Raw genomic sequence first — 25,556 nt, forward strand, 5'->3', positions numbered from 1 at the left:
ACACACACACATGCGTGCTTGCATAACTAGGGTTAATTATTGTGGTTAGATTTTACAGTTCAGAGAACTAGTTAGTTAACCAACCGCTTGACTTTTTTGTTTGTTACCTTTTTCAAATGCTCTGGTATTTTATCAACGAAGTATAGCTGTTGACGGCTTATTTGACTGTGACGTGAACTGAAAAATAATCAATGTGCACAATAGTACTGACTCCTTATTGAGATGTTGTTTTCACAAAGTACATGACATTCAGGGTTCTCCTCTTCCCCCTTCACCATCACCTCATACTCTTGTATCAACCACACATATCCTGTGGCATGTGTATTTGCATTTAAATTCGGTTAGCAGTCATGATAGAAGATGCCCACTGATCCATCCTCTCTCCCTCTGCATTCTCTTGCTAGAAAAATGTGTACCAATGCACTCAAAAGAGATGTGTGTCCCTCCTGGGAATAAAGATGCAATTGTGGATCATTCAGTAACATAATGTCTGTTCTTTCCTGTTTAGTTCTGTGTGTGGTTGTGTCTGGGGTGGTACTACCAGTCAGCTAGGATTGAGACTGTAACGCCCTGTTTCATGTGATATTGCAGCTGGGGATTTTAACAAAGCAAATTAAGGATAACGCTACTGGAGTTCTATCAACACATTACCTGTAGTACTCACGCTTCAAAAACGCTCAACCATTGTTACTCTCCCTTCCGGGATGGCTACAAGGCCCTCCCCCACCCTCCCTTCCGCAAATCAGGTCACGACTCCATTCTATGCTGAAGACACATTTGACCAGTTGGCTGGAGTGTTTACGGACATATTCAATCTCTCCTTATCCCAGTCTGCTATCCCCACATGCATTCAAGATGTCCACAATTGTTCCTGTACCCAAGAAAGCGAAGGTAACTGAACTAAATGACTATCGCCCCGTAGCACTCACTTCTTTCATCATGAAGTGCTTTGAGAGGCTAGTTAACAATCATATCACCTCCACCTTACCTGCCACCCTAGACCCACTTCAATTTGCTTACTGCCCCAATAGGTCCACAGACGATGCATCACACTGCACACTGCCTTGTCCCATCTGGACAAGAGGGATACCTATGTAAGAATGCTATTCATTGACTACAGCTCAGAATTTAACACCATAGTACCCTCCAAGTTCATCATTAAGCTTGGGGCCCTGGGTCTGAAACTCGTCCTGTGCAACTGGGTCCTGGACTTCATTACGGGCCACCCCCCCAGGTAGTGAAGGGAGGAAACCACACCTCCACTTCGCTGATCCTCAACACGGGCCCCACAAGGGTGAGTGCTCAGCCTCCTCCTGTACTCCATGTTCACCCATGACTGCGTGGCCATGCATGCCTCCAACTCAATCAAGTTTGCAGACGACACAACAGTGGTAGGCCTGATACCAACAATGGCGAGACAGCCTACAGGGAGGAGGTGAGGGCCCTGGCGGAGTGGTGCCAGGAAAATAACCTCAACGTCAACAAAATGAAGGAGCTGATCGTGGACTTCCAGAGACAGCAGAGGAAGCACGCCCCTATCCACATTGACGAAACTGCAGTGGAGTAGGTGAAAAGCTTCAAGTTCCTCGGCGTACACATCACTGTCTGAAATGGTCCACCCACAAAGACAGTGTGGTGAAGAAAGTGCAACAGCGCTTCTTCAACCTCAGGAGGCTGAAGAAATGCAGCTTGGCCCCTAAGACACTCATAAAACATTTACAGATACACAATAGAGAGCATCTTGTTGGGCTGCATCACCGCCTAATACGGCAACTGCACTGCCCTTCAACCGCAAGGCTCTCCAGAGGATGGTGCAGGCTGCCCAACGCACCCAATGTTACAGGAAGGTTCACCCCACTTTCATCCAGAAGGTGAGGTCAGTACAGGTGCATCAAAGCATGGACCGAGAGACTGAAACAGCTTGTATCTCAAGGCCATCAGACTGTTAAATAGCCATCACTAGCCGGCTACCACCCGGTTGATCAACCATGCACCAGTAATTACATGTACATAGACATGGAATCACTGGTCACTTTAATAAAGTTTAGATGCTGTTTTACTCATTTCATATGTATATACATAATTCTAATATATTTTAGTCAATGCCACCCCCGACATTGCTCATCCTAATATTTCTTTATTCCATTCTTTAGATTTGTGACTTGTTAGATACTACTGGACTGTTGGAGCTAGGCACACAAGCATTTCGCTAAACCGCAATAACATCAATAACAGATGATGCAATCTCTATTGCACTCCACACTGCCCCTTTCCCACCTGTGTGAGAATGGTATTCATTGACTACAGCTCAGTGTTAAACACCATAGTGCCCTCAAAGTTCATCACCCAGCGTAGGACCCTGGGACTAAACACCTCCCTCTGCAACTGAATCCTGGAGTTCCTGACGGGCCACCCCCAGGTGGTAAGGGTAGGGAACAACACATCCGCCACACTGATCCTCAACATGGGGGCCCCTCAGTGGTGGGTGCTCAGTCCCTTCCTGTACTCCCTGTTCACTCATGACTGCACGACCAGGCCCGACTCCAACACCATAATTCAGTTTTCCAATCGTACAATAGTGGTAGGCCTGATCACCGACAACGACAAGACAGCCAATAGGGAGGAGGTCAAAGACCTGGCCATGTGGTGCCAGGACAAGAACCTCTCCGTCAATGTGATCAGGACAAAGGAGATGATTATGGACTACAGGAAAAGGAGGACAGAGCACGCCCCCATTCTCATCGACAGGGCTTTAGTGGAGCAGGTTGAGAGCTTCAAGTTCCTTGGTGTCCACATCACCAACAAACTAACATGGTCCAAGCACACCAAGACAGTTGTGAAGAGTGCACGACAAATCCTATTCCCCCTCAGGAGACTGAAAAGATTTGGCATGGGTCCTCAAATTCTCAAAAGGTTCTACAGCAACACCATCAAGAGCATCCTGACTGGTTGTACTGCCTGGTATGGCAACTGCTTGGCCTCCGACCACAAGGCACTACAGAAGGTAGTGCGTACGGCCCAGTACATCGCTGTGGCCAAGCTTCTTGCCATCTAGGAACTCTATACTAAGCTGTGTCAGAGGAAGGCCTTAAAAATTGTCAACGACTCCAGCCATCCTAGTCATAGACTGTTCTCTCTGCTACTGCACGGCAAGCGGAACCAGAGCGCCAAGTCTAGGTCCAAGAGGCTTCGAAACAGCTTCTACCCCCAAGCCATAACTCCTGAACATCTAATCAAATGGCTACCCAGGCGATTTGCATTGCCCCCGCGCCCCCTGTTTTACACTGCTGCTACTCTGTTATTATCTATGCATAGTCACTTTACTAACTCAATCTATATGTACATATTACCTCGACTAACCGGTGCCCCCGCACATTGACTCTGTACCGGTACCAATGTACAGTCGTGGGCAAAAGTTTTGAGAATGACACAAATATCAATTTCCACAAAGTTTCTACTTCAGTGTCTTTAGATATTTTCGTCAGATGTTACTATTGAATACTGAAGTTTTAATTACAAGCATTTCACAAGTGTGAAAGGCTTTTATTGACAATTACATGGAGTTGATGCAAAGAGTCAATATTTGCAGTGTTGACCCTTCGTTTTCAAGACCTCTGCAATCTGCCCTGGCATGCTGTCAATTAACTTTGGGCCACATCCTGACTGATGGCAGCCCATTCTTGCATAATCAATGCTTGGAGTTTGTCAGAATTTGTGGGGTTTTTTTTGTCTTGCCCGCCTCTTGTGGTATGACCACAAGTTCTCAATGGGTTTAAGGTCTGGGGAGTTTCCTGGCCATGGACCCAAAATATCGATGTTTTGTTCCCAGAGCCACTTAGTTATCACTTTTGCCTTATGATACTGGAAAAGGCATTGTTCGTCACCGAACTGTTCCTTGATGGTTAGTAGAAGTTGATCTTCTCTTGATGTGTTGGTACCATTCTTTATTCATGGCAGTGTTCTTAGGCAAAATTGTGAGTGAGCCAGCTCCCTTGGCTGAGAAGCAACCCCACACATGAATGGTCTCTGGATGCTTTATTGTTGGCATGACACAGGACTGATGGTTGCTCTCACCTTGTCTTCTCCGGACAAGTTGTTTTCCGGATGCTCTAAACAATCGGAAAGGTCAGAGAAAATGACTTTACCCCAGTCCTCAGCAGTCCCAATCCCTGTACTTTTTGCAGAATATCAGTCTGTCCCTGATATTTTTCCTGCTGAGAAGTGTCTTCTTTGCTGCCCTTCTTGACACCAGGCCATCCTCCAAAAGTCTTTGTCTCACTGTGCCTGCAGATGCACTCACACCTGCCTGCTGCCATTCCTGAGCAAGCTCTTTACTGGTGGTGCCCTGATCCCGCAGCTGAATACTTTAGGAGACGGTCCTGGCGCTTGCTGGACTTTTTTGGGCACCCTGAAGCCTTCTTCGCCACAATTAAACCGCTCTCCTTGAAGTTCTTGATGAGTAGACAAATGGTTGATTTTAGGTGCAATTTTACTGTTGGCAATATCCTTGCCTGTGAAGCCCTTTTTGTGCAAAGCAATGATGGCACGTGTTTCCTTCAGGTGAAAATGGTTGACAGAACAATGATTCCAAGCACCACCCTCCTTTTGAAGCTTCCATGCAGTGGACATTTTTGGGGGGATTCAGTTCATTTGCATGGCAAAGAGGGCCTTTGCAATTTTTTACTTTTATCTCTTATTCTTATTTTTTTGTGGGAAATATAGTTATTTTTAACTACATTGTTGGTTAAGGGCTTGTAAGTAAGCATTCCACTAAGGTCTACACCTTGTGACAAATACAATTTAATTTGAAAAATACATGTATGTGACCAATAAACATAAGGACAGTGCTCATACTACTATGCCAAGGAAGGGATGGGCAACTCCTCGGAAGCCTTGTGTGATTAAGACCTGGGATACCATGCCTTATATTATAATTGTTGATGAATGCTTTGCCAAAAAATGACTCATTGGATGAAAATTATTAAATTAATGACTGGTTGATATTGGTGACATTGAAAACAATATTTTTTTCCAATGAAGTGTACTCTGTTGACAATTAACTTTGCCCTCCATTTTTCCTGCCCAGATGCGTCAACCACTGAGAGTTGCCATGGCAGCGAGACTGGGGCTGGTGACGTGAGCGTGTGGTCGGGTGAGACAGCGATGGACGAGGACCTGGAGTTGTCCCAGCAGATGATGACTGACTGCCACATCCTGTTGCCAGGAGCGGAGCTTCAGCTGGAGAATGAGGAGTACCTCATGAATATTAGCTCCCGCCTCCAGGCCGCCGTAGAGAAACTGCTGGTGGCCATCACAGACACGACCAATCAGGTACGTCACAGCAAGGTTCACTTAGTAAGAGCGTGGTGTGCTCAGCACAAAGGTTGTGGACCACACAGGAAATGAATCTGTTCTATAATTTTGTATTATCTTTTTCAAGTTGATCGTCATTTAAAAGGCTGCTGTTGATTAAAGCATTGTGGCGCAAACTAAAGCCTCTGCTGTATCTAGCGGTAGGCTACATACTATAAATACACCATTCCGTGAACTGTGTGTGAGCGAAATACCAGTGCAATACAACGGTTGGAAATTGATTAATCACCTAAACATTCTCTTGTTGACAGTCCCGTATTGTTGCTTGTTGCTGTAAAGTTTTTGAAGTTACAATGACATGGGCTACATAAGCTCTTTGTCAAATACATAAATTACATCCACTCACTGATAATACACTGTATTTTACACAATCATAACCCCCTGTGGTTTTTTTAGTCTATTCACACCTAGTCCCTTTAGAGATGAGATTGCAGAATCCTATTCACTATTAGATAGCCGGAGCTAGAATGAATTCACCACACAATAGGGCTGGTTCAATCCCAGCGGTTGCCTACAGATAAACGTGGATTTGCATAGAGCGTTGTCTCTCTTCCTCCCCCTAGCCTATTATAATCCAGCTGGACTCCGATGACTCCTACCCCTCAGGCTACTGCATCGCAGTGCTAGAGGTGTCACTGTTGACCTGGGTTCGATCCCGGGCTGTATCATAACCGGCTGTGATCGGAAGTACCATAGGGTGGCACGTAATTGGCTCAGCATCGTCCATGTTAGGGGAGGTTTTGACCGGGGTAGACAGTCATTGTAAATTAGAATTTGTTCTTAACTGACTTGCCTAGTTAAATAAAGGTTAAATAAAAACTAAAGACTACTACTACCCATTCACTGTGTGTGTGCCCTCTGCCAGCCTAGAGATACTTTATACATCATTAAAATGTGGTACAGTTTCTGCATCATACTGCATCTTCTGTTCTGTTTGTCCTATATTCAAGCATTACTCATGGTGTTGTGGTTGTGCATGTAAAAATAGCTCAGAAGAGATTCAAGGAAATGCACTGACTTTTAAATATCCCTATGTGGCTAGTTGGGAGCATCTGTAAATTACACAATGTACAGTTGAAGTCAGAAGTTTACATACACCTTAGCCAAATACATTTAAACTCAGTTTTTCACAATTCCTGACATTTAATCCTAGTAAAACATCCCTGTTTTAGGTCAGTTAGGATCACTAGTTTATTTTAAGAATGTGAAATGTCAGAATAATAGTAGAGAATGGTTTACAATACACTCAATTAGTATTTGGTAGCATTGCCTTTAAACTGTTTAACTTGGGTCAAACGTTTTGGGTAGCCTTCCACAAGCGCCCATAATAAGTTGGGTGATTTTTGGCCCATTACTCCTGACAGAGCTGGTGTAAGAGAGTCAGGTTTGTAGGCCTCCTTTCTCGCACACGCTTTTTCAGTTTTGCCCACAAATGTTCAATATGATTGAGGTCAGGGCTTTGTGATGGCCACTCCAATACCTTGACTTTGTTGTCCTTAAGCCATTTTGCCACAACTTAGGAAGTATGCTTGGGATCATTGTCCATTTGGAAGATCCATTTGTGGCCAAGCTTAAACTTCCTGGCAGATGTCTTGAGATGGTCCTTCAATATATCCACAGAATTTTCCTCCTTCGTGATGCCATCTATTTTGTGAAGTGCACCAGTCCCTCTTGTAGCAAAGCACCGCCACAACATTATACTGACAACCCCGTACTTCACTGATGGGATGGTGTTCTTCAAGCCTCCCCCTTTTCCCTCCAAACATTAATGGTCATTAATAGCCAAACAATTCCCTTTTTGTTTCATCAGACCAGAGGACATTTCTCCAAAAAGTACGATCTTTGTCCCCATGTGCAGTTACAAACCATAGTCTGGCTTTTGTTATGATGGTTTTGGAGCAGTGGCTTCTTCCTCGCTGAGCAGTATGACGGTTGTGTGTTCCTATGGTGTTTATAATGGCGTGCTATTGTTTGTACAGATGAACGTGGTACCTTCAGGCATTTGGAAATTGCTCCCAAGGATGAACCAGATTTGCGGAGGTTTACATTTTTTTTTCTTAGATCTTGTCTGATTTCTTTTGAATTTCCCATGAAGTCAAGCAAAGTGGCACTGAGTTTGAAGGTAGGCCTTGAAATACATCCACAGGTACACCTCCAATTGACTCAAATGATCTCAATTAGCCTAACAGAAGCTTCTAAAGCCATTACATAATTTTCTGGAATTTTCCAAGCTGTTTAAAGGCACAGTCAACTTCTGACCCACTGAAATTGTGATGCAGTGAAATAATCTGTCTGTAAACAATTGTTGGAAAAATGGCTTCTGTCATGCACAAAGTAGATGTCCCTAACCGACTGGCCAGAACTATATTTTAACAAGAAATTTGTGGAGTGGTTGAAAAACGAGTTTTAATTACTCCAACCTGTATGTAAACTTCCGACTTCAATTGTTCATGAGACAATATAAAGATTCAAATAGCTCCAAATTTCCATAACTTAAAAGCCTTAAACCAACCAAGTTGGATAAATTCATATACGCTTTTTGAAAGCATTTAATGATAATGAAAAGGTGTGCAACATGAAAATATTCTCATTACATTGTGTAATTTGACGGTCACTAACTTGCCCCGGAGATAGGCTTTCCAAAGTCAAACCAACTCGACATGGTCGGCACACCAGCCGGCAGAAGCTAATTGGCAAAATAATTTGGCTAACTCTTCCCACCTACGAACACACACAGTAGACACCCACACAATGATGTGTATAAACCCTGGATGACTGACAGGAGGCACTGTATTGTAGCCACCGCACAGCCAGCTTGGCAAAAAAGCTTGTAAAAAAAAAAGATTGTAAAAAAAAGATTTTTAAAGTTAATGAAATGCATTTCTTAATGTCTACCTTTTTGTTTTTGAAACATTTCTTCTATTACTGACACTTTGATGCATATGTTTTAATTATATTATGTGAGATAAACATACAAATGTAACATTTCTATTAAAATATAACATATTTTAGTGCTAATGTTAGTGCTTATGTTACTGTCCCCGCTACAACAAGCAATAGTTGTAATTTTGTTCTTGAAACATTTAATTGAAATACTGTAGAATTCCATTCATTCTTAGGAATGCTCCCACTGGAGAGTGCCAATATGGCCGACGGGTGCCTTCATAACCCTTCAATGGCCTATACATAGCGTCAGCCAATCCAGTGTTTATATATACAGTACCAGTCAAAAGTCTGGACACCTACTCATTCAAGGGTTTTTCTTTCCTTTTTACTATTGTCTACATTGTAGAATAATAGGTGACAACCACATGAAGGTGGTTGAGAGAATGCCAAGTGTGCAAAGCTGTCATCAAGGCAAAGGGTGGCTCCTTTGAAGAATCTCAATTATAAAATATTTTTTGATTTGTTTAACACTTTTTTTGGTTAGTTCATGATCCTATGTGTGTACTTTCATAGTTTTGTTGTCTTCGCTATTGTTCTACAATGTAAAAAATAAAGAAAACCCCTTGAATGAGTCGGTGTGTCTGAACCTTTGACTGGAACTGTATATACAGTGCATTCGGAAAGTATTCGGGCCCCTTGACTGTTTCCTCATGCAAAGGCTGAACTTTGCATGCAACCTGTGTGTGAGAACTTCTATTGAAGCATGTTGTATGATATACGGTAGGCCTATTCCAATACACATGTAAAAGAGGTGATTGCATCTATCAGACGTTTTAAAGACCTAACAAGCCACTTGTAACCTTATCGGTCTGTATAAAATAAAAAAAACTGAGTGTCTGTGTGTGGAGGTCAATGCAATATCTCTTGCTCCCTACCCCGGACAGCCCAATAAAAGTCACCGGTTTGTGTACTCTGAATCAGTGGGTGAGTGTAAAGTTGCTAACGGTCCAACCTTAAATCAATAAAAAGCCTATTTTATATTTGGAATGTTGACCAGGGTATACTCAACTACATGTCAAACACTGTCACTTCAAACTGGGGATTACTGCCTAGTGATGGGAAGCTAAGCTCACAAGACCTAACGTTACTGGTTAATTTAAAGGGATATTGGGAATTTGGGCAATGATGCCCTTTATCTACTTCCCCAGAATCCGATGAACCTTTGGATACCATTTGTATGCCTCTGTGTTCAGTTTGAAGGAAGTTTTCTTGTGTTCTAACTACCCGCTATTCAAAGTGCTCTGAACAAATTAAGGGACTTGTTCACAAACATTCGCACATTCTAAGATCCGATGACCGTATCGGTAATGTGTTTTCTGACCCTCCCTTGGTCGTGTTCTTGTGGGTCAGAAATCTCAGAGATCAATTGGTAAACTATGATTTACCACCCCAAGATATCCCTGCACAATGTATATTTGCGCCCCTACCGGATGAAAACTACAAGTGTAATGGCTGTGCTCAATCCAATGGCACTTATAAATGTAGAGCCTTCAAACACCGCCAAACAGGGAAACCGATCCCAATCAAAGGTGTTATCATGTGCTCCACTAAGGCCGTTGTTAACCTTATAACTTGTCCTTGTGGTGTAAATTATATGGGTAAACAAAGAGCAATTTAAAAGTATGAATCTCGGAGCATCGTAGCACCATTAGGTGCAAAAACTCGACTTATCCAGTTGCAGCCCTCTTTTTAGAAGCAAACCACTTCGTCCCTACATTATATCGGCATCGAACAAATTGATAACCTTGACAATTTATTGTTAATATGTGAGGCTGCCTGGATCTTTCATTTAAAGACACTTGCCCCCTTCGGTCTCAACGTAGACTTTGATCTGAAGCCATTCTTGTGATTATTGTGATTTTGCTATTGTAAATGTTTGTAGGCCTATGTTGCCAAATTGTATCTATGATCGTATGCTTTCCTTTCGTGTTTGTGGTATGTTATTTTATATCTGATAATGAACCAATGATATCAGGCCACACCCGGCAATGATAACAGACACCTGTGTTTGTCCTTTGACACTATATAAACTAGTCACCCTGTAGTGTTTGTCATTTTAACCTGATGATGACAGCTTGTTTGTCGAAACGTAGGTTATTAAAATATTGCATCTGAGCTTCTAGAGTGTGTGGCTCTCCTAGAATTTCTCAAGTATTGGCTCACAAAACTACCTCTTAACTTCCTTCATACTGGTCACAGATGCATAAAAAATTTATACGTGTTCATATAACTGGAGAAAATCCCGAACTACCCATTTAATGGTTTCTTTCCTGACAGAATTGACTAATTAGTTATTTGTGAGTGAATGATCGTGGATCGTTGTTTCCTGTCTGTAGGGCCTGGTCGTGTGAATTATGCTTGATTGTAATGTGTTTTTCTGGAATGTTAAGTGTCTTGTCGGTTGGCTTTGGAAATAATTTGCTGTAGCAGGTGTTGCTCACTTACCCTTGTATTATACATAGATCAGTGAGTGACATTTAAGGCCAATGTGTTGATTGTGTAATTCCATGATTTACGGTTCACTTGCTCGCGAGACCAGGGCGGCTACGGCGATATTTTTAGGAAACCTGTCTCAGTCAGTTCATCTACACTGACGGATTATCAATCCTGTTTGACAAGCTCCTCCAAAAAGGATATGTGTGTGTGGGAGAGGGAGTGTGTGTATTTGCAAAGCTATACCTGCCCTATTAGCCCGGGGGGGTTGAAATTACGCTAACTATTCCCTCCCCCTTTTCGCTGAACAATATCCTGCCCATGCTATCAATCCGGAAGTGAAGAGGGAGAGACTCGGCCTGCCTGCTGCAAAACACACTGGGAGAACAATTTAGACCACAACCTTCTTTTATGTCTGTTTCGAGAGGGATAGAGCGAGACCGAGATAGACATTGACATGTAGGCTGGTGTATAAGGAGAGACCGGGAGAGAGAGAGAGGGAGGGACATGGAACTAGAATGAGCTAGAAAAGTGTGGTGACAGAGACTTAGAGGGGGCTACAGGGATAGATCAAGAATGAGAGGGTGACCGAAAGAGGGGGAGAGATACTGAAAGGAGAAGGGCAGCGAGAGCCCCACTGGATCGGGCGGCTTCAGAGTTAACACTTGGTTGGCTGCTCCATGTGTAAAGCAATTAAGGGGGGAACGGGAGGCTTCCCTTCCCTGCGGGTCGGTGTTGCGTTGCCGTGGCGGCATGGAATTGTTAATGAGCTTCCCGAGGGAGAAAGAGAGCGAGGGAGTGGGAGTGAGTGCTGCTGAGGGGCAAGGTCACGCTGTGCTCTGAGATAGTGAGGAAAACAGACAGAGAGAAAAGTCTGTCAGAGGTGCACAGGATATTAAAGCTAGGTCTTGCTTTATTTTACCCCCCTCAATCACTGCCAGGATTCAGGAATGCCTTTTTGTCCCAGGTACAATATGTGACTTTGGACTTTCTACCCCACAAAGGATTACTTTTCTCCTACACAAGGAGAAGCACTACCGGTATCTTTTCTTTTATGACTTGAAACTTTGTTTCAAGGGAGGACCTAGTTCTCAGTATTTACTTGGGACCTTTTATTGTCTCTTCAGCACGCTATGCGTGTGGTTCTGATTCTGAACTGAGACGCCAGTGTGTTTCCCCAAGGCTCTGTGCCTGGCAGCTCTGTAGAGACTGTTGTCTAGAGCCCGGCTACATAGTCGGGACTCATCTGCCCTCCGATGCTCTTCCCTCTTGAGCTCTCCCCCTGCTTTGCTAGTCTCAGCTGAAGACTCCATCCATCGCAGCAGGTGCACTGTAGATGCTGAAAGGATCACCGGCGAATTCATACAATCCGTGGAAATTTGTAGGGAAGGGAGGGCGCTACAAGGATACACTAGTTGGTAATTGAAAACCCTTAAATTGTCCACCACAATGGATTCCTACCGCTCGTACTGGAATTCGAGCCACCAGGCAATGTGGGTGGAAGGGGAAGATCAGGATGTGTACGAGGTGGAATCTCGCGTGCCCCTGCCCCGACCTTTCCCCCTCTCCAGCGTCCTCAATGAGAAAAACTCTGTGGTGGTACAGACGCAAATCTCGCATGTCAACCACAGGACCAATGGTCACCTCCTTAAGGTGATCTCTAAGATCTCCCTGCCCACGCCACCCTATACAGTAAGTTTACGTTCAGCTGCTGATCTTCCATGTAACCTATATGGAACTGTATAGCTAGTGAAGTAAATATGACTCAGTCAGGACAGTTACTCTTTCTCATTAATCTGAAAGTGTCTTTCATTTGGCTAACTTGATGTTCTAAACAGCAATTTTGGCCATTATTGTATACAGTTCATAACATGACCTACATACAACCCCTCCTATATAAGAGTCTACACTAGTGCGTTATACAGCGAACTTGCTTGACAGCAGTATTTTTTGACTGGGCAACTTATACAGTGAAAAACACAGTGAGTAGCCTATACAGTCCAAGATAGGGCGGCGCTCAATTGGCCCAGCGTCGTCCGGGGTAGGCCATCGTTGTCAGCTGACTTGCCTAGTTAAAATGAAGGTTACACATCTCCCTACTCTGCTTTCATCTGAGCAGGTAATCATGTGACGTGAGCAAAATATTACTCCAAGATTTTGGGGTGGCATGATCGCCTGACTACTTCCTGGCTGTCGTAATGTTGCAGTATGTCTTTTGGTGCTGTGGGAGATATGGAAGTCTCGCTATGTAAAACCAACTGCATGTGAATTGTGGTGCGTATACACCAAAAGTATGTGGACACCTGCTCGTCGGTCCCTTTTCTGTGAGCTTGTTGGTCCTAGACGTTTCCGATGTTGGTCCTAGACGTTTCCACTTCACAATAACAGCACCTACAGTTGACCGGGGCAGCTCTAGCAGGGCAGAAATTTGACAAACTGACTTGTTGGAAAGGTGGCATCCTATGACGATGCCACTCCGAAAGTCACTGAGCTCTTCAGTGAGGCCAATGTTTGTCTATGTAGATTGCATGGCTGTGTGATTGATTTTTATACACCTGTCAGCAACTGCAGTGGCTAAAATTGCCGAAGCCACTAATTTGAAGGGGTGTCCACATACGTGTGTGTATATATTGTGCAAGTCAGTGGTTTATTGCAGAAGAGCAATTCCATGCTAATTCAGCCAGGATAGAAGGCTTTTGTGAACACGTCATTGTGCAACGTCTAATAGACCTGTCATCTGTTATCAAAGTTAAAGGGCTAAGAATTAAATGACGGGTCATACATGTTGTTAGTTCCTTGATGAATGTCAAACTGGGGTGTAGGTTTACTCATTTTAGCTATGCAGGTTCTGTATGTGAGTATTTGAAGCGAGTGAGAAAATATTTACACTGTCATGATGTGCCACTGTACAACTCGGGACTTACCACTGAACTGTATACGGCTAACCTTCTCCACACCTCTTTGTGCATTGCCCTGTAGTTGTTTTTGGGATTCCCTTCTCATTTAAGCATAGCCACACAGGCCGTGTGTGTGTTGTGAACCCTCTGTGTATCTTATGTGCTAGTGTAGTTTTGTTCCACCCATTATCCTTAAGTGGGCCTACTGCTTTGATTGATTGGTCCTCATTTTTGACTTTCACTTTGGACACTAACTGGAAACCATGACTGGTGATCATAAAATATTCCCATTATACCTACTGTCACAAGGCTCAGCATATTGTCCGTAGAGGGAGGTTATGTCCGTAAATGACAGCAGAGTATTCATTCATTCATGACATTGGATTTGATTTAATAATATGCCATATGCCATTTTAGCAGATTATTTTATCCAAAGCAGTTTATAGTGCACTGAGTATATACATTTGTTTGTACATGTGATCCCAGGAGCATTTGAACCCACAACCCTGGTGTTGCTAGTGCCACACTCTTACAAACTGAGTCAGTCTGTGTGGACAAACTTACTTTAAAGCTTTGTGTATCTCAATGTTTTATTCAGAATTATTCTCCACCTCATGTATTTCCTCAAATGCTCTTTGATCACTAAAGTAATAGTCTTTGTCTCGCCACCTATCTTCCCAACCCTGATCAGCTGGAACATGCGCAGATCACCCAGACGGAGCTGATGCGCGAGTCCTTCCATCACAACCAGGAGATTGGTGATCTTCTGCGGCGGCAGGAGGATCTGCAGGAAAGGCTGGGGGAGGAGGGGCGTGCCCGTGAGCAGCTGGCCCTGGAGCTCCACAGGGCAGAGGGTGAGTGGGGGGGGGTTGTTTTTAAATTTGGGTGGGTGGGTGTGTGGAGGGCAGTGAAAGTGTGTGTCTGGGGTGTTTGTGGGGGATGGTGTGTTTTGGTGAGTCAGGTGGCTAGGGAATCTGTGGGTGAAAGGGAAAGTGAATATATGGAGATGGGGTGTGTGTGTGTGGGTGGGTGAGTTTGTTCAATCCCCAAAAGTCCCCTCAAGGATAGTAAAACAAGGAAAAAACATCTGATACGTCTTCATTTGACATGCGACTCGCAGTAAAAAAAAATATTAAAGACACAGTCAAATGTAGCTGGCCAAATAAGATAAATGTTGCTGCCTCCACATTTGGTTTGCATTTGCTTTTTTTCTTGACTCACACACAGGGTAGAAGGACATTCTCATTAACGGACTCGTACACAAACAAAACATCACCCAGATTTCACGTGACCTGCGGTATTAGCCTACATATTTCAACATGCATTTCAGGCGCTTAAAAGCTTTCGAAGATGCCTCCAACCCAAATGATGCCTTGTCTTCCTCCGTTGTGTTTGCTCTTCCATCCACGTATTCAAACATTGTTAATGTCAAGCCGAAATAATGCCCTCCTTTTGTCCTGTCTAATTCACTCTGTAATACCTAGCTCCTGGTGTGGTGTGGAAAACTGGTTTCAATGAAGATGGAGGAACAGGCTTGCTTTTGCTTGAATTCTGAATAATGTTCCATTCTGGCAGAAACCATTAGCCAGGCTCTGAGGCCACTCAAGTCTCTCAGGGGGAGTTAGGATGTATTTCTGTATTATGTTTTGCAGAGGATAGGTTTATCGTAGAGCATTAGAGGGAGACGTAGGCCTATAGGAAATATAATGGCATCGTGATGCCATTGTGGACAATTGTAGCAAGAGGGGTGTGTTGATACAATTCTGAGCAAAGATTACCTATTTGGTAAGAGAGTGTTGGCCTTTTATAAAATTGTCTTTAATGCAAGAAAGGTGATGTGTGTTGTGTGTGTGTGTGTGGCAGGGTCAGCACTGTGGTTAGTTTGTTTTGCAGCTTGATTGATGGTGTTCTGTTTGCACCTAATTGTACTCAATCGGTTTCCATGAGACAGAGACAACAGATTCTCTCATGAGACGAGGAAAGGAAAGGGGATACCTAGTCAGTTGCACAACTGAATGCATTCAACCGAAATGTGTCTTCTGCGTTCAACCCAACCCCTCTGAATCAGAGGTGCAGGGGGCTGCCTTAATCAACATCCACGTCATTGGCGCCCGGGGAGCAGTTGTAGTTGGGGGTTGACTGCCTTGCTTAAGGGCAGAATGCCAGATGTTTCCACCCTCCACCACTGGCTCTGGGATTTGAACCTGTGATTTTTAGGTTACTGGCCCAACACTCTTAACTGCTAGGCTACCTGCCGCCCCTAGAGCCTTGTGCTTTTCATTCTTAAGGGATTCCATCCCAAAGGTGAGAAAATGAGATTTGATCAGTCAAGGAAATAAGTGCTAAAAACGTGTTGGCTCACTATTTAAAAAGAAGATGGAAAACAAGTTATAGAATGACAAATAGCTGAGTTTTGGCGCCGGTACAGACGACTAGCGCTAGCTAACGCTACCTTGCAACAAAACAAATAATTATAATTTGAGTCAAAGTAATATATATGGTCCAAAATAATATTGCGAAATGTGTGCTGATGACATCCCCCCCCCCATCACTATCCAGTGGGCAAAACTGCCATTTCTAGTTGTAATGAGATCACGTCAACCAGCTTTGACTGTTGCTGTACCAGGTAGGAGGGTGAAGCCAGGAGGCCATCACAAGCTTCCAGTGTTAGGCTATATCAGACATAATCGGATATTATCAAGATGTGTAAAGGGTTCATGACTGTGGCTTAATACAATGACACGATGCTTAAGACCGGAGCCATCTCATCAGTCGTCTAATATCACCTTTTATTTTTGTCAAGATTTATTATAAAATATAACTTCCTTGAGAGAGTGAATTGATGGTTGGTGGATTGATTCTGACAATCAACCTCTTATGACCATCGGAATGCAGATCCAAGAGTGCTGAGTTTCTGGTGAACGCCCAAGTTCTCATCTTGCCACGAGCAGCAGCATTCCAAGTTTCAGCGTATGAGTTAGTTATTATGAGTTATTGTTTGAACTACTCTGATGTGGTTTTAGTTCTGGTTGCTGACATGGAGCATAGTTACAAGTGATCAATTAATATACTGTTGTTGTGCTTGTAAAACTTGACAATTTAACACGCAAACAACATTTATAAAGATGACGCTAGCTAGGTTTCCATCCAATTGGCAACAGATTTGCATGCGAATATACATAAAAAACAATATGCACATTTTCCCACCAGAGATGTTCCATCAAATTGAATTGTTGCGGATAAAAGGCTGTGCGTGATGAGGTAGTGGGCATAATAATAACTTTATACGGTTAAATTTCCATTTACCGAATTAAAAAAATATATATATATAGGTTAAGTGAGTTTCCACCATGGTTTTGTCACTAAAAATGTTGCATTTGTCTTGGCATGTAATAATCAGAACTTAAATAGTCATTATAAGTAAGAATGTGGTCTTAAATGACTCGCCTGGATTAAGGTTCAATGGAAAAAAAAAAAAAGTATTTTGTTTTGTCAACATTTATAAAGTTTACGGACAAATGTGTTGTTTCCATAAGGGCTGTTTATTCAATATGTACTTTACTCACATAAAAGGTTTGATGGAAACCTGGTTAGTGACAGCATTATGCAGAAGGCTTTCTTGGGAGGGGTCTCATCCACTGCAAATTATGAATTTGGGGGATGGTACTAAGGTACATTAATTTGTTGTGAAAATGTGTTTACCACTATAACGTGGACTCGTATACTTTTGTAGTAATAACATCATTCACAAAGACACAAGGGTAGAGCCACCCATTCAAATGATTTGTTGAGTTTACGGTAAACAAAGAGATCAGAATGAGGCACAGCAAGCTTAACACACATCAGCACAACAATGTTCTTGGAAGAACATCAGACAGTCATCTATGATTAAGCGTATTCACTTCACCTATTTAGTCTAGCTGCTACATACTAGTACTAGATAGAGATTACTAATGAAAACCTATCAGATCTTTGGGAACATTGCTAGTGTGCAGTCATGTTTTCCAAACAGATTTATCATCAGCTGAATTTACATGCCAGTAGTGCATTTATCTAGTGACCTGTAACAAGGGTAATAATAGAATTTTTAAATGTGTTTGTTGGCAGCATAGCCCTCTATAGTACACTCTGTCAAGCAAAATGGGTCAGGACATTCTGCCTGTGTTTGTTTGTTTGTCTGAATATTTGTTTGCGTTAGGGCTTGGCGATGATATCAAATTCATTTGATTAGTTCTAATGTATGTTTTATTTAGCGTCTTGTTCCAAATGCCTGTATCGCAAGAATTGAGGTTTTACTTTTTTTAAAGTTTGTATTTTTGAGTGTGTGTTTTTGGTCTCGTCTCTTTCACTCCTTCTGTGTTGTGTGCACTGTGCACCTTCCCACTCGCACACAGACACCCCTCCCCCTGTCACTCACAACAACAAGAGATTAAAGATCATTTCTTTCTCTGACAACAAGCAGTTTCAACTCTCTATTTGTAGTTGAGGTTTGGTCCAACATAATCGGTCATATGTACACCGAAAAACATTGAGACATTTTACTGTATTAGAGGAGAACTTACCCTTAATAACAATATCCTTTTTAGGTGTCAACTCTAATGTTGAACAGTACAGACCCTACTTGGACAGGAGTATTAACATGATTGTGGAAAATTCATGCTCGGTTTCTGTTGCACGCAGTTGTCTAGTTTTTGTTTTATAAATGTGCAATGAGAGAATCTTTTTCTTAGTTGAACATGTTTTTAAAATAAATGATTAAACCATTATTTAACTAGGCAAGTCAGTTAAGAACTAATTTTTATTAAAGGCCTCCTGCGGGGATGGGTCTGGGATTAAAAAATAAATAAAAATATAGGACAAAACACACCTCACGACAAGAGACAACACTACATTAAGAGAGACCTAAAACAACAACACAACATGACAACAACATGGTAGCAATGACACGATGTCATGTGACTGGCAGAATGGGTGTTGTATGTGGAGGATGAGGGCTGCAGTAGGTGTCTCAGATAGATAAGGGGGAGTGAGGCCTAACCAGTGGATCTTGCGACGAGTATACAGAGATGGCCAGTTTATAGAGTAGTGTAGAGTGCAGTGATGTGTCCTATAAGGAGAATTGGTGCCAAATCTGATGTCTGAATGGTAAAGAGCATCTAGCTGCTCGAGAGCACCCTTACCTGCCGATCTATAAATTGTGTCTCTGTAATCTAGCATTGGTAGGATGGTCATCTGAATCAGGGATAGTTTGGCAGCTGGGGTCAAAGAGGAGCGATTACAATAGAGGAAACCAAGTCTAGATTTTAACCTCAGCCTGCAGCTTTGATATGTGCTGAGAGAAGGACAGTGTACCGTCTAACCATACTCCCAAGTACTTGTATGAGGTGACTACCTCAAGCTCTAAACCCTCAGAGGTAGTAAACACACCAGTGGGGAGAGGGGCATTCTTCTTACCAAACCACATTAACTTTGTTTAGGAGTTGTTCACGTGTTCAGAACAAGGTTAAGGGCAGAGAAAGCTTGTTGGACACTAAGAAAGCTTTGTTGTAGAGCGTTTAACACAAAATCCTGGGAGGGGCCAGCTGAGTATAAGACTGTATAATCTGCATATAAATGGATGAGAGAGCTTTCTACTGCTTGAGCTATGTGGTTGATGTAAATTGAGAAGAGCGTGGGGCCAAGGATCGAGCCTGGTGGTACTCACTTGGTGACGGGCAGTGGTTGAAACAACAGATGTTCTTATCCAGGGAGGCAACTTTATTTCAACATTTAAACAAGCTATGTTGTTAAAACAGTTGGAGATGGACAGGAGGGTGTATTCATAACAATTCATCTGTTCTACTTTGTTAGCAAGCAAATAGATCTGAATTGGCTAGACTTTAAATATAAAGATTAGCTGGCTACTCACTTGCAGTTGGCTTGTGCTTGAGAGATTGTTTGAGACCTGTGTTAAATTTATATAATTAAGTATTTAGTCAGCCACCAATTGTGCAAGTTCTCACACTTAAAAAGATGAGGCCTGTAATTTTATAGGATTTTTAGGCCGTATCGCCCAGCCGTAGTTTGTACTTATCTTACTGATATCTGATATTTACAGTGAGAAAAATGTAAAAGTTAAATTGTTTCACAGAGTTCTCAAAATAGCAATTGTCCAAGAAATATACATCAATTGTTGATTTCTTACTTTGTGACAAAAATGATGCATCATGAGAATGGCTGCAAGTATTCAGATAATTATGAGGTTCCCTTTTTTCATTCTATTTATTGAATATTGGTAGAGGTCAATATCGTCCGATAGTACCGGTGAACCGATATATTGGTTGGGCTCTAACTGTGAGTGACGTGTTAACGTGTCATTCAACGATCGCTAAATCTATATATTAATACTCCCACACCTCTCTCTCTCCCCCTTAGGACTGATCGATGGCTACACGGGTGAACGGGCCGCGCTGGAGTTGGAGTTGCATCAGAAGGAGGAGCTACAGCTAAGCCTGGCGCAGGAGCTGCAGGTGAGTCACAGGTCCAGTCTACAACCACCCTATCACTGTGTTTTATAACCGTTGAGGGGGACATGCTCTGTCCACTACCCAGCTAGCAGTCTTTGTCATAATGATAAAATTTCAACCAGTAATGCCTGCTAGCTAGGATTGCAATGCTACTGGTAGTTTACCAAAGTTACCGTAATCTTCAGTAAACTTTGGTAATTTATACTTTAACTTTTTTTTTATGTATTTATTTATAGTGTTCTTTTTTTATATCATCCTCCATATTGTCCATGAGTTTCTAATAGATAGATCATATGGTTGAAGAGAAAATAACATAATTTATTGAAAATAGCTTCTAATCAGCAATGGCATTATTTTCAATTAACTCTGCAACTCTTCCAACTATTTACTTTTTTCACTGAAACTGTAATATTAAGTTGATGGTTTTAGATTTAGGATGATATTTTACAGCTTTCATTATAGTTTTTATTTGAAAATCATCGTATTTAATTTAATATATTGTACATGTGATAAAGACACACCGTGGGCCAGAGATAATTAGAAACCTGTAACAATATGAAGTACCCAAAAGGGCCACTAGATGTCCTGTGATGGATTACATAAAATCCTTGAAAGATACCAAAATTCTGGTAGTTTACTGGTAGGTTTCCATTAATATACCCTCCCTTTGCAACCCTAATACTAGGTAAATATTTTGTGTCCAATATATCTCAACCACTATGCAGATTTAAAGAAAACGTTGGACAATTATGTTTCAAATTGTTTCCCATCTGTTTAAAATGTTACCGGTATGTCGAGCAACTTCGCACACTGCAAGGGCAGTTTTTGTGTGTCTGAGTTAGTGTTTTTAATTGGCTAGCCACATTGTCAACCTGCCTCTAACTAAATGTCATTGGCTCCTGCAGGTGACAAGCAGCCGTCTACACGAACTGGAGCAGGAGAGGCTGCAGATGCAGGAGGAGCGAGAGATACTGTCACGGCAACAGGATGCCATGAGGGAGCATGCCGGCCCGCGCGAGTTACGTATGTACCCCACCACTTATTTTCTTGTTGGATCTGAATGGAACAAAATATACAGTTTGACAAACAGTCAAATATTGCTTGTGTTCACCTAATACCTTTTTTGCAATGTTGGTTAGAGTCTGTAAGTAAGCATTTCACAAGGTCTGTATTTGACACAAGTGACACACTTTGATTTTATTGGTTTTCTAGACCGTGAAATAATGGCGAGAATGTTACCTTCATATCATGTAAAGTGTATTGGATATGCGCAATGCCTATTCCAATAGAGATGCTGAAAAACATGCAGTTGGTGATACTAAAGAGCTATGGCTACATATTTATATGACATCACTACTCCAAAGAGTGGGCAGAGTGAAGTGGGGGTTGTATCATTGAAATAGAAATACTAGCATTACTGAGAGAAACCCCTCAGGCCATGGCAATTTGACATTGTCCGTTCTAGTAATTATATTTCTGTGGGTCCTATGACAAAGATAAAACAGGCCCATGTTATTTTGCATACAGAAGGTTGGTGTATTTTCTTGATTATATCTACATTTGATTCTTTGTGTGACTCATTGTCATTATCATCACACACTGTGTCAGCTTAAGAGAAGCCACTCATTGTTATCATCTTATCACTCAATAACTTTTTAACGAAATCCTTGTCATTTTAATTTATATACTCTGTTATTACTGTGCTTTACTGAATTCCTATAGAAACGGTGACCGTGGTGATTCATTCATGTTGTAATGAAGTTTGCAATTGATCATTGTTTTTGATGGAAATCCTCTGGGATAAAACGGAATCCTGGAACACATGTACTGTATCTGACAAAAGTCTCACCTGGGTTGTGTTCATTAGGCACCAAACGTAATGAAGTGGACTGAAACTGGGAGGAACTACCTTGATTTGACCAATGACACACTTGTTTTCCATTGCAAAATATTTTTGAAGCATTTTCCGATGCATTACCTCTTTCCAGTACAATTTCACGGTATTCCATAGGTTAATGAACAATCCATAAGGAAATGGCAAGTATACAGCAAGGACATGAATTCAATGTACAGGGAGCCATTTCAATAACACCTCACTCCTGCTCTCACCTCACTGCATTGGCTTATCCATCCTCTTCCGACACAGCTTTAACCAATACCATGACAGCACATGCAGGGAGGCACCGCCCTCTTGTTTTCACCTCTCGCATCCTTTCTCCTCTAGTCTTCCTCCTTTTTATGACAAAACAAGTGCATGTTGAAATACTGTGCTTTCTTATTCCTCCCATAGGCCTAGTTGAAGCTGCAGTCGATGCAGCACCTGAAGCAGGTGTGTCCCACATCAGAGCATGGCCAGTCTATCTATGTTACCTTTTAGTCTCTAGTCGATTGGCACTTCACAAATATATTTTTTAACCCCCAAATACAGCAACTCACAAAACAATGTTGGCGCTTGCTATGGGCTCACTCACTCAATCACTAACCCTTGCTTACGCTTTTTCTTTTTTGATTCACTTTTCTACGTCATGGTTTGTCATGTTAATGTCTTATGGGTCAATGTGATCATTCTCATTTGATTTATGATTGAGCATGATTGAAGGAATCGGATAAGCTATATTTTGATACGAAGATACTGCAAGCTTAAGTATTTCCTCATTGGCAATCATCTTTGCTCCTAGAGTTGAGCTCACCCTAACCTTACTTCACAGTATCTATGCTAACATCGTGACAATGTCCACTACCTTTGGAGTTAAGATGATTGCTCAATTAGGAATTTGTCCCACCCCTTGCCTGCAATTGCATATGAGGCATGGATATTGCAATGTCTCAGCACTGTCTATGTGCTTGGTCTGTGGTTTGCACTCTCTTACCCTTTTATCTGTTGAACTAATACAATGGGGGTTTTGATCTCCTGGTTTAATGTTGGTTAAATGATAGCATCGGATTAGTATATGTTGGGAAGATACTGGGAGTAAGATTGTTAGATATGTTATACGTGATGCTGAAATGGCAGACTGTTTTTGGGGCATTTTGTTAAAAGCGGCCATCTCAATAATGTAATAATTTTAAAATTAATAAAACACAATTTTAGAACTTCTGAGACAAAAACCGCTGAATATACTTAGGTTTTACATTAATAGGCTGTAACTGAGTCCACAAGAACTCCATCTCAGCATCCTGTCCTGTCCATTGATCGAATGAAACCTCTATGTCCAAAATCATTGACTCCTCCCTTCTAAAGCGACCTTATGTGTGACGCCTTCTGTCCTTCCCTCCCTCTCTCCCTCCCTTCCCCCCAGACCTCCTGGAGGAGACGGAGAAGCTGATGGCTGAGAAGGTAGAGGTGCAGCGGCAGGCAGAGAAGGAGAGTCTGGGCCTCCTGCACCAGGTGAAAACACTGGAGGCTGAGCTGGAGGAGCAGGTCAACCGGGTCATCGAGCTGGAGCATGCCCGCAAGACGGAGACTGGCGACCTGCTGCAGCAGATCCAGGCCCTGGAGAAACAACTGGAGAAGAACCGGAGGTTCCTGGATGTAAGAGAAAGAGGGGAAGGGAGAGATGAGGGAGGGGGGATGGATGCATGACTGGATGGATGAATATGGATAGAGAGATGGGAGAGATGGATGAATGGGGAGGGGTGGATGGGGGAGGACCTTAGGAACTATGTTGTTTTAAAGTATACAGATTTACACATGTTACATGAATGTGCATGTTGGTTATTGGGGATTAGGCAGTGCATAAGGTATTTCCCTTAGGCACTCTCCTTTAAAGGCTTGGTCTTAAAATCTGATCCCCAGGAGCAAGCCATCGACCGGGAACACGAGAGGGATGTCTTCCAGCAGGAGATCTTGAAACTGGAGCAGCAGCTAAAGAACAGCCAGAAGCAGCAGCCCGGCTCTGAACAAAGAAGCAGAGAGGTAACAATTCAGTTCCGCAATGGCCCCAGCATTGAGCCCTGTGGGACTCCACAGTCAGTTTCTCCCTCCTTTTGTTCTGTCACAATGGGAAAGGCAGTAATGTAGATGCTCAGCTTGTAAAAGTGGACTGTTGTAGGTTTTTACATGAGGACTCAGTGTCTTCCAGGACAATGGGGAGGTATAATTTCCTATGGTTACCAGAATATGATCCCAGACTAGTTCAACTGGAACTGTTGCATCAACATGTATTGTGAAGGAAAATGTACGTATAATATTTGCTGGATGGGGTTGTTTTTGTTGTGTTTTTTTCCAGGCGAGGGTTGATTTGTCGATCATCACCATGGTGATTTATATTGAACTGTAAGGGGGATATGATGTGATTTGTAATGCATTTTGTAGAACTGTAGTATTTAAGGCTTTTTAATTTAATATTTTACTGGACATAATAGGTTTTAAGTGGTTTTGTCCGTGTCACTAAACACTTAATATATTTTGAGTCTTTCGAAAAAGCAGATTTCATGGCGAGGTTACTCTCACACCGTGTTGTAAGCTACCTTTCTCAAGTAAATATCATTAGTTACAGTGGGGCAAAAAAGTATTTAGTCAGCCACCAATTGTGCAAGTTCTCCCACTTAAAAAGATGAGACGCCTGTAATTTTCATCATGGGTACACTTCAACTATGACAGACAAAATGAGAAAAAAAATCCAGAAAATCACATTGTAGGAATTTTTATGAATTTATTTGCAAATTATGGTGGAAAATAAATATTTGGTCAATAACAAAAGTTTATCTCAATACTTTGTTATATACTCTTTGTTGGCAATGACAGAGGTCAAACGTTTTCTGTAAGTCTTCACAAGGTTTCACACACTGTTGCTGGTATTTTGGTCCATTCCTCCATGCAGATCTCCTCTAGAGCAGTGATGTTTTGGGGCTGTTGCTGGGTAACACGGACTTCCAACTCCCTCCAAAGATTTTCTATGGGGTTGAGATCTGGAGACTGGCTAGGCCACTCCAGGACCTTAAAATGCTTCTTACGAAGCCACTCTTTCGTTGTCCGGGCGGTGTGTTTAGGATCATTGTCATGCTGAAAGACCCAGCCACGTTTCATCTTCAATGCCCTTGCTGATGGAAGGAGGTTTTCACTCAAAATCTCACGATACATGGCCCCATTCATTCTTTCCTTTACACGGATCAGTCGTCCTGGTCCCTTTGCAGAAAAACAGCCCCAACGCATGATGTTTCCACCCCCATGCTTCACAGTAGGTATGGTGTTCTTTGGATGCAACTCGGCGTTCTTTGTCCTCCAAACACGACGAGTTGAGTTTTTACCCAAAAGTTATATTTTGGTTTCATCTGACCATATGACATCTGACCATATGACATTCTCCCAATCTTCTTCTGGATCATCCAAATGCTCTCTAGCAAACTTCAGACGGGCCTGGACATGTACTGGCTTAAGCAGGGGGACACGTCTGGCACT

The 25,556-nt window shown here is 42.4% G+C and overlaps 1 protein-coding gene across 7 annotated transcripts in view; it reads left to right on the top strand.

Moving 5' to 3' along the window:
* Positions 1-25,556, top strand: part of LOC118399423 (A-kinase anchor protein 9-like) — a 125,824-nt gene that overhangs the window by 63,758 nt on the left and 36,510 nt on the right. For 6 of the 7 annotated variants that reach the window (XM_052472082.1, XM_052472084.1, XM_052472088.1 and 3 more), the window contains 7 exons: positions 5,087-5,331; positions 14,341-14,503; positions 20,064-20,158; positions 21,061-21,178; positions 22,446-22,484; positions 23,455-23,687; positions 23,952-24,071. In XM_052472082.1, coding sequence (XP_052328042.1) covers positions 5,087-5,331; positions 14,341-14,503; positions 20,064-20,158; positions 21,061-21,178; positions 22,446-22,484; positions 23,455-23,687; positions 23,952-24,071 — 1,013 coding nt within the window. The remainder of the gene's footprint in view (positions 1-5,086; positions 5,332-14,340; positions 14,504-20,063; positions 20,159-21,060; positions 21,179-22,445; positions 22,485-23,454; positions 23,688-23,951; positions 24,072-25,556) is intronic. The other variant, XM_052472085.1, reaches the window with a different exon arrangement.

The sequence above is a fragment of the Oncorhynchus keta genome, chromosome 20, assembly GCF_023373465.1.
Source record: "Oncorhynchus keta strain PuntledgeMale-10-30-2019 chromosome 20, Oket_V2, whole genome shotgun sequence".
NCBI classification, from domain to species: domain Eukaryota; kingdom Metazoa; phylum Chordata; class Actinopteri; order Salmoniformes; family Salmonidae; genus Oncorhynchus; species Oncorhynchus keta.